This window comes from Dendrobium catenatum, unplaced genomic scaffold (assembly GCF_001605985.2).
Source record: "Dendrobium catenatum unplaced genomic scaffold, ASM160598v2 fragScaff_scaffold_1105, whole genome shotgun sequence".
NCBI classification, from domain to species: Eukaryota; Viridiplantae; Streptophyta; class Magnoliopsida; order Asparagales; family Orchidaceae; genus Dendrobium; species Dendrobium catenatum.
In genome coordinates this window covers 332,398-342,607 of record NW_021319567.1, presented here as the reverse complement: position 1 = coordinate 342,607, position 10,210 = coordinate 332,398, and the positions used below count along the sequence as shown (strand labels likewise).

At 38.3% G+C, this 10,210-nt stretch overlaps 1 protein-coding gene across 1 annotated transcript; it reads left to right on the top strand.

Annotated features, from left to right (window-relative positions):
- The first annotated feature begins 6,340 nt into the window (after positions 1-6,340).
- LOC110116596 lies at positions 6,341-9,230 on the top strand. The gene is made up of 2 exons (XM_020850250.2): positions 6,341-7,721; positions 8,918-9,230. The coding sequence occupies exons 1-2, from the start codon at positions 6,726-6,728 to the stop codon at positions 9,152-9,154; spliced, it is 1,233 nt and encodes a 410-aa protein (XP_020705909.1). The 5' UTR covers positions 6,341-6,725; the 3' UTR covers positions 9,155-9,230.
- The last annotated feature ends 980 nt before the right edge of the window (positions 9,231-10,210 follow it).

Below are 10,210 nucleotides of genomic sequence, written 5' to 3'. Positions count from 1 at the left end.
TTCTAGAGAGTTTTTTTTTTCAGCAGCCAAATTAGAACCTTAGATACATTAATAATAATAGAAATAAAACAACCAATCTTTAAGGAGACATGAATGAATTGACTAGTAGTAAAAATATTAGTAAAAGAAACACAAGAAGCATTCAATTTCAACCAAATCCTACTAGTGCGTATTAGAAAAATTAAAATTATATTAACTATATACTAGCTGACACTTTTATGTTTAACATCAAACCAAGGATCATTAACTTGATCAAGCTTTACCATAGCTTTAAGAATACAAAATAAATCCTCAACAAATTTTCTAACAAGATCTTTAAAAGCATTAACTCTATCCAAGATATTAAAACCTCTAAGATTCCAGGAAATAATATTAAAAAATTTCATTAATGCTTAATATTCGAAATCGTTACCTTCCTGATATTTTTGGATCTACTGGATTTTCTAGAAACTAAAAGAACCTTAAAAATACATTGCACATTAGCAAGATCTTGAGAAGAAGACTCTCCCTTATTATTTAAAGTATTTAAAAACTCATCTTCATGAGTTCTCCATATTTTGTAATGCCTAAAACTTGTTATGAATGTTAGAATCTTTTATCGAAATAGATGGAGAAGAAATAATTTGAGAACCAATCACAACAATTTGAGAAGAAATAAAAGAATTTACTTAAGAATTAGAGGGAAGAACTTCCATTTGAGAATTTAAATTAGGAAAAAAAGCATCTTTAATACATAAGATAAAATTTTCAAATTCTTTAAATTAATAGCATTCGGAAAAACACCAGAAGACCTCATATTAATAGGTTTTGAAGGCAAATTTTTTGAAACTCATCTAAATCCCGAGAAGAATGAGAAATTCTAGTTTTAGGATCAAAAAGAGATTTAGATTACGGTTGAGGTTGAAGATGGTATTGTGGTTGAATTTGAGATTGATAATGAGAAGGAAGCGAAGATGACCTCTAAACCTTTTTGCTCCTACTTCTTCCCCTACTAGGCTTCAGTTTATCCTAAGAAACATGAAGCATAGTAGGATACAAAGAAGAGGGATGAATAATTGAACCACAACCAAGACACGAAAGGCTTCAAATCAAAAACAACTTTTAAAGAAAAAAATATTACTAGTAATAAAAATCTTAAGTTCTTTAGGAAGAGAAGAATCTTTGTTAACCAAAACACAAACCCGAATAAAAGTGAGTCTAACTTGCTCAACAAGTAGGGAATCAACAACAACAATAGGGATCCCAACCATATTCACAATCTTCAAAATACCCTCAGGTGTCCAACAGACTAAAGGAAGATTAAGAATATTTATCCAAAAAGGCATATAACAAATTCTTCTTATTTTTGTTAAAATAAGGGAGACCATCTCTGAATAATAAAAGGTTTACAAAAAAAAAAAAATCAAGGTATGTTGCAACTTGGGCTCCCGAGTTTATGATTTTGATGATAAAAAATATTATTAATTACCGATTTATTTCTCCTAGTATTTTAGTGCATATTTATTTGTTTGTTAACTAATATTTCAGGTACAACATACATCATTATTTGAAGATTCAGAGCTCAAGATGGGGTATAATAGGTTATGCTGAAAGAGTTTGTATTTTTTATTTTTAATTTCCTAAGTTAAGTCTTATAAGGATATATGCTAACCTGATGACTGTGTACGCACACAGGGGGAGCAAAAATAATTTTAAATATTTTATTTTTTTTATATATCGTACTATACCATATGGTGTTATAGAAATTAATTAAAATATTTTATTTTTTCTCAAAAAAATAATTTTAAAATATAATTATTTGTGCAGTATAAACACCACATCATACTGAACGATCTGTTATAATTAGAACCCCGTCGTTTATTAAATTAGGTAAAATTTTGAATTTAAAATTTTGTTCTATTCGTACTATACGAACTTAGTTGTATTGTATGATGTTTAAAATATTACCTAATTTAATCATGTAATTAATCAATCGAATCTGCTTAATTTTTATATTTTGATTATACTGTACTAACTGGATCGCACAGTATGATCAATAGAGATGACATTTTGATGCGGTGCATTTTAAGATAGAATTATTCTCCTTAGGAACACCTTATCTAGTTTGTTAATTTTATCTTCTAGAATGCTCTTTTTGCTTTATAAATCCCCCGCTCGAGCTTCCGCTCAAATGGCGTGATCCTCCTCCGCTTCAATGCCGGACTCGTGTTCCCAAACCTCCTCCGGTGCCGCCGTTTGCTTCCGACAGCAAGTGCAGTTTCAAAGATGACATGGAGCAATCGGAAGCCCATATAGTTTCGAATGGGGATATGAACGATGACGAAGATTCCAGTTCGGACTTGCTGGATTGGGAGACAGATGCTGATTCCACCGCTGCTCAGCTCATCGAAACACGCCTAGAGCGCCAGTATTCCATTCCGTTGGACTCGCAGATACTAGATCCAACACATACAGCTGATACTTCGATTCCATCTGACCACAGCAGCGACATCACCGGCGTCAATGGTTTTGCAGACAACATTCAAGATCTGGCTTATCCAGAATCCACTGAGCTCCCCCACTCTCGGATCTACTCTTACCAGACTTCAATCAGCTCAGAATATAGTGTTGCTAGTTTCCTTGAAGGTAATGCAGATGATTTCTCGGATATGCTCTACAAAAATCTCCCTGCATCCCAGTTTGAAAAAGGAGTAGAAGAGGCAATGAAGTTCCTTCCCAGCGAAGTTAAGTTGGTTATTGATGCAGGCGATATGTCGAATCGCCCCATGATCCGAAAGAAGATGATCTTGCCTTCATTGAGGGCAGGTTCGAGGATGTCAGTGGCAGCGCGATGGCGGACACGTCGACTTGCACCGGCGGCAACGGCGGGGAGTTGAAACCTGCTGCAATGCCACCGACCAGTGTGATGACCAGGCACGTTGAGATATTCAAAACGCACCTTCTTGGCTACCCCTACGCTATGCTGGCAAGCCCCGAAGTCGCCCGTTTCGTCCTCGTTCAAATCCCCATGTTCAACGAGAAGCTCTACAACTCTGCATTCCCCATGGTCCTCGTTCAAATCCCCATGTTCAACAAGAAGGAGGTCTACAAGCCCTCCATTGGAGCTGCACGCGGGCTCTCCTGGCTGTCCGATCGGATTATCATCTAGTTGCTCAATGATTCCACTGACCACATCATCAAGGATTTGGTGGTGATGGAATGCGAGAGATGGGCGAGCAAGGGGATCAATATAAGGTACGAGATAAGGGCCAACAAGAACGGATACAAAGCCGGAGCGTTGAAGGAGGGGATGAAGCATAGCTACGTTAGTAACTGTGATTTCGACGCCATCTTCGACGCCGACTTTCAGCCCGAGGCCGACTTCCTCTGTCACACCAATGGAGGTGAGAAAATTGAGCTGAAGGATAACTGCAATGTTACTACATGTGTGAAAATACCCTGTTTAAATTCTACTAAAAAGGTGGATCCAACGCACTGCTCACAAGCTGCTCGGCGTATTGTCGATGATGATTTCAGAACCCGCCGCATTCCCAAATTCTTTACAGATAAATTGCTTGATTCGACTAATTTTAATGATCTTTCGTTAAAGAGAAACTTCATGGGCAATTCATATGGGGATTCACTTGGCATCCATAAAGCATATCTTGTTGCATTGCTTCAACAACAACAACAATTTGGAATACCAATTCTTGGAAGCTCCAATGCATCCAAATTCCCTCAAGCTCTTGCTGGATTTCCTCCATCTCTCATGCAGAGAAGCCTGTAGTTATCTAATTCGTCCGCACTAAGTGCAGACCTTCATGCTTATGCCATATTGACAGTCCTCAGAAATGAATTAATGGTTCAAGAATGTGCCATTCCTCATGGCTTGGATCCATTTGTTTATGTTTCCAATGGTTTAGTGAACATGAATGCTAGATGTGGTGACATCAAAAGTACCAGCAAAGTATTTGATGAAATGAAAAAAAGAAGCTTGGAGTTGTATTTCCATATGTTGAAACTAATCCACCATATCAGTTTTGCCTAGTAGGTTTTGTACTAGAAAAAGCATCAGAAGTTGGTTGTGAGAATGACTTACACAGGAGACACCTGAGTTGTACTGATCTATTCAAAGAACCTTCAAAATATGCTTGGTCTAATTTTTGTGATGATCATTTCATTGTGTCATACCAAAGGATTGTTCTGGTAACAAGCAAGCGTGTCATGCTACTTCAGCCTTTGTCACTTGACAAATTGGATAGAAAACCCTCAAAGATTGGTTGGGATGTGCCTTGTGAAGAGCTTCTGGCACTAGAATTAGCCAAAGCAAGTCCTAGTAAGCCATCACATTTGATCATCCATCTCAAGCACTTTAGGACGTCATAAGGCTTTGTACAAGTTGTCAAGTGCAATATAGATGAAGAGGAGGAAAATATTGAGAACAAAGTCTTCGATCCAGGAATTTGTTTGCCACCTTACCTCCCTTCTAATTAGCGAGCCTCGAACGGAGTCGAGCTCTTTTTAGGCAAGGGGAGAATAATGCGGTGCATTTTAAGATAGAATTGTTCTCCTTAGGAACACCTTATCTAGTTTGTTAATTTTATCTTCTAGAATGCTCTATTTGCTTTATAAATAACAGGTTTTGTAATAGGGAAGCCATTGAATGATATTATCTCCATTAGAAAGCTTTGAAAGCTTCTTGTTCTTCTTCCCTGGATTGGGAAAATCCTAAAATCCTTCTTGTAGGTATCATCTTCCGACGATCCACTACATCACATTTGGTCATCCCATGATTCGTCCTGGATGAACTACATTTCGGTTGAACTAATCGTACTATATGATCGATCATTCATACTGATGATCGTACAGCACAAACAGACAAATTTAAACTATTCGTATTATACTAACTGGTTATCATACAGTACTAACAGGTTAAATTCTACACATCGTACCTTTGATGAATGATTTAAATTTTTATGATTTTTTGAAACCCTCTATTTAAGTTTTCTCATAAGACTTTATAATAGACTTTTGAGCATTCATTGAGTTTTTTTTTTTTTTTTTTTTTTTTTTTTTGAGAAAACTTGAATAGAGAGCATTGGGCTAGGGAGAGAAAGTGTGAAGTTTATAAGAGAGGGAGATGATTCTTATGGACTTCAAGGGAGTGTGAGAGGGGGTTTTTACACAGTTGCTCTAGCGAATTTGCACCCGAGTTCCTCCAAGAGTCAAGGTTTGTCTTGAGAGAAGCTTTGGGAAGAAGACCTCTTTGGTGTCAAAAGATCCGCTACTCCGCTGCACCAGGGAAGAAAAAAGTGATTCAAGGTTCTCTGTCTCACCATGAGGGTGAAAAGGAGTCCATGTTCTTTACCTCACCAGGCGGGTGAAAAGGAGTCAATGTTCTCTGCCTGTGAAAGGAGTACGATTCTCTGCCACACCAAATTGATGGAAGAGAGTTTATAAGGGATTCTTCATCTAGTTGGGGGCTAGATGCGATACACTATATTAGTTGTGAATTACTCATAGAGGACTCTAGGGAGTGGATGTATGTCATGATTTGATTAAACAACTTACATATGGTGTGATCATTCAAATTTTACTTTATGCGCTTTATTTTTTGACATTTTATTTAATGATATAACTGTTTAGTTGATAATATATGATTGATATTATATTGTATTGATTAGACTATTATCATCATCTTTGTAAATTTTAATAAGTGTATTAGCTTCTGCATCAAGTGATAGTATTGCTTTCATCTTAGTATGCTTTAGGGCTAGTTCCTTATGATTTAACAACCTTCTCGAACTTTCAAGCACCTCCTACCAAACTAAAACATAATACTCATAATAAGAAAATTTCATCAAAAAAATCCTTAACTTGACACAAGCAAAATAAGATTCCGCCCACGTGCGCTAGCGCATGCCCACGCGCTCGCCGAGACAGCCCGCGTGCGCTCTTGCCTGCCCAACTGCCCGATCAGGCGCGCACCGCGTTTAGCCCGCGCGCACCCGAGTCCAACTCGCGCGCACCCTGCGTCTGCTTCTCGTGTCAGGTCGGGTCAACCAAGCAACCCGCCGGGTCTGGTCCGGGTTCGAATTTTCAACCCGTTTACCTACCCGGGTGGGGTTAGGGTCGATCCGTTTGAACCCGGGTCAGTTCAGGGTTCGAATCAAACCTGTGACCCAGTTTTGACCCCCCTAGATCTCCTACCCAAAGAATAGCCCACAAATGTCATTCACCATTTTTCAGAGGCAGGCGAAACATCTCCTTCAAAAGAACGAGCAATATCATTTGTAGAAGGAACAAATCAAACAAAAAAAAATGTTTGGATGGGAATTGACGAGAAGTGAATAATCCATTAAAAGTTTTCATGTAAGATCGAGACTTTCCAGATGAAGAACTCGGATCCATAACTAATTTAATAAAGTAAAATTAGTAGAAAGATCCATACAGAACTAGAAAAGAAAAAAAAAATCCTTTCAACACAATAAAAAAAAAAAACGAAAAGAACTTTCTAGGATCTGCCTGTATTTTCTCATTAGAACCGCTCCATCTAACTGCCCACGTCCTACACGTGTCCATTTTTAATCTCCCGCCAGCGCACGTGTCTTCCCGCTCTTCAGCGACTCACTGTTCTAATCCCACAACCGCTGAACGAATTACAAATGATCCCCATTACTCACACCAGCAACTCGATCGTTTTCCTCTGATCAAATTTCCATCACCGAACTCCTCTTCTCGCTAAGATGATGAACATCGTCGCCATCGCTTTCATCCTCTCTTCCATCGCTGCCGCTTCTTTCTTCTCTTCTCCTCCCGTCCCCGGCCAGGACCACCACGTCCTCCGCGAAGGTCACCGCCTCATTGTCGTGGAGTTCGACCGCCAGATCCCACAATCCTCCTCCTTCGCACCAAGCGCTAGCGAAGCTAACGATGAGCCCCTCGACGCCGCTTCCGTCCAGCCCAATGTCGGCCAATCCGTGTCTCAAACTCCAAAGGCAAAAATTTCTTCTGTCTTCACAGATGCTAAAAATAAGGCTAGCCAGTTTGAAAAATCGACCGCCGATGCTCTTAAATCCGTGGCCGAGAGGCTCACTCATAAAGCCGCTCAAATCGAAGAATCTGTCTCCGACCGCCTTAAATCCGCCGCCGACGAGGTCAAGCAAAAAGCCTCCAAAATCGAAGACTCTTCCTCCGCTGCTCTTAAAAACGCCGCCGAAAAAACCAAGCAAACGGCCGCCCAGTTCCATGAATCCGCCGGCAAAGCCGCGAAGAACGCTTCGGAGACCGCGGAAGCGGCCAGCGAGGGCGTCGCCGGCAATATTTCTAACATGGCGGCTGCGGCGATAAGGGAGATCCTGCGGAACCTGACCGAAATCCTTCAGCGAGCTTGGGAGCTTGGCCAAGACGTGGGAGCGTTTGTGAGCGCGGGGGCAGCCGAGGCCGCGCGGTCTGCTGCCGCGGTTGCCCACTTGCTAGGGTTTGCAACGGCGTATGGCACGTGTATGTGGGTGACGTTCGCGTCAAATCACGTGCTGGCGTCTGCACTGCCACGGCAGCAACTTGGGATCGTGCAGAGCCGGATTTATCCGGTTTATTTCCGGTTTTTGGCTGTAGCCGTTGGTGTTGCGCTCGCGGGTCATATTCTGAATGGGAAGGAGAGCGTGCAGCGGTATAATTTGATGGCGATGCTGGCGCTTGTGTTGCTGAATCTGATCTGGCTGGAGCCTAAAGCTACCAAGGTTTGCTCAATTATTCCGAAATATTCTCATATTTTGTCACAAATGTTGCTCCTTCAGTTATATACAAGGGTTGTTTGATAGCACCCAGGTTTTTTATTTAAGTAGGATTTCGTAAATCCGTAAATCCGTAAATCCGCTAAATTCAGATTTTGGAAATTCTGAGGGGCAAATCCTTAAAACTGTTTGGTAACATTCATGATAAATCCTATTAAATTCAGTCTAATTGTTTGACTATAGAGTGGATTTAACGAGTAGACTCTTCATCTCGAGCCAATGAATTAATTTCTTAAATCCGGCAAAAAACAGGATTTCTGAAAACCTGGATTTAGCATGAAAAGGTGGAATTTTCCATTTACAGCGGCTTTCATTTGCCGTGAGATTTGGTTTTATATTTTAGATCGTTTGGCTAGATTTCGCTCAGACGCGCCTAAACTTCGTCCTAAAACCTGCTACCAAACAGCCCCATATGGAGCTAAGGTCTAACAATCGGATCATAGAGCCTTTTTTTATAAAAGTTTGAGGGAATTTAACTATGAACTGCATGTGTTAAGGCCTGCTTGAATTCATAATTTCTTGATTGGAAAATTAAATTCCCACCAACAGAGAAGATCACCTTAGATAAATCTTCTTTATTTGTCTTGTTTTATTATTTTAATTGTGCAGACTTCAAATTTAAATACCTTTACCATTATTTTTAATGAATTTTTAATTTAATTAAATGTTGCTATGATTACAAGTTTACAAAGCTGGCTTGATAATGATAGGAATGTGCTGAAAGTTATGTAAGGTGTCCTTTCTTACTGGTTTTTAAAGGTTTTTTTTTTCACTATTTTCTAAAGCAGCTTTTTAGTACAAAATTTTTTAGAATTTTAAAATTTTGAACTAAAAAATTATTTTAAAAAAGCAGTAGAAAGTTATTCATGTGCATAGAATCGTATGTATACGTGGTATTTAATGTGCACACCCTGTGCACATTATTTGATTTGTACATAGGGTGTACAACTCTATTATACATCAAATATATGTTATATTGATCAGTTATGCACATAGATCTACACATGTAATTTGCATATAATAATTTCCTCTAAATATGTCTGTGGTGTGGTTCATTTTAGAGCTAAAATTGTAAGATCATATTGAAAAATAAATTTGTTCGGGTAATGATTTTACATATGTATGTTCGTCAAATTTTGTAGGCTATGTTTGAGAGGATGAAGTTGGAGAAGGAAGAAGGAAGAGGGATGGATGTTGCTGATGTCTCTACTGAGCCAACCAACACGCCAGTTGCTGATGCTTTAGCCACAAGGAAGGAGGTGGCCAAGGGCCGAATGATTGAATTGAGGAAGAGGCTAAAGAGTCTCAACAAATACTCGTCCTTTCTGAATGTGCTCACTCTAATGGGGCTAAGCTGGCATCTTGTCTACCTTGCTTAGATTTTGATGTCTTCTAATTCTGAGTGTTGTAAATAGTTTATTTTTCTTCTTTTTAAGGCTTTGTTTGGGATGACTTTCTTACCACTTCTTAAATCACCTTTTTAGTATAAAAATTAATTTTTTATTCTGAAAAGTTATTTTAAAAAACAGTAAGAAAGTTATCACAAACAAAACTTAAATAACTATTGTTGGCTGTGTTTTTTTCATATCTTGGACTTGTTAGATTTGAGGTGCCTTAGAAAGCACATCGGTCTTTGTGTTTTGTTAATGGGTGTATGCTATATTTTCTCATTCATCAATGATCTTGGCTTTGGTTGTGCTCATCAATAACTTATTTTTTACTATGCTTGCAACACATAATCAAACGATCATAGTTATTTATCATATTTATTGCGTTATCAAGTGTTCATGTTTCATAGTCCATAATATTTTTTGGCATAGTTATGCTAATGTTATATTTTTAGGTATGATATTAAATAAAATCATAATATTCCGAACATATAAATGCAAGTGCTATATAAGTCGATGTATATATGTTGCATGACATCATAGAAGATGTATGTGTAAAACTAGAATGTTCTAACTTATCCAGTGAAGCATTTTACTAAAGCCTGTGAAGGGGGAGTTGTACACTACTTATATAATAGATATAAATCTCTCTTAAAAAAATTATAGTTTATAATAAGTGCATTTCCCTCCTTTTGTGAGGGAATATTCATATTTGAAGAGGAGAGAGGAGAGAAGTTATAAAATAAATAAATGAATAAGAAAAAAAAAAGATTAATAGATGGAGAGAAATTTTCAAAATAAAAGAGGCCTTTAAGAGGTGTCATAGTCCCAGCATTGTTGGTCATGGTCTACTTGCCTAGCTGATCTTATTGGGTTCAAGCCCAAACAAGTCTATTATGACATTTTAGGGGTCTTTGGAATCATTTTTCAAAATTTTGATCTTAATTTTGGTGCTTTTAGATCCTAATGGTTCCTCTATGATTAAATTCAAGCATAATTGAAGAATTTAGAGTACCATTTTTAAATATTTTTACTTCAATTGATGCA

What these genes read in the sequence shown, in the direction of transcription:
- LOC110116596 (XM_020850250.2), top strand. Translation starts at nt 6,726, where the DNA reads ATGATGAACATCGTCGCCATCGCTTTCATCCTCTCTTCCATCGCTGCC. An exon ending in TGGAGCCTAAAGCTACCAAG is followed by an intron (nt 7,722 to 8,917) that starts GTTTGCTCAATT and finishes CAAATTTTGTAG; the next exon opens with GCTATGTTTGAGAGGATGAA.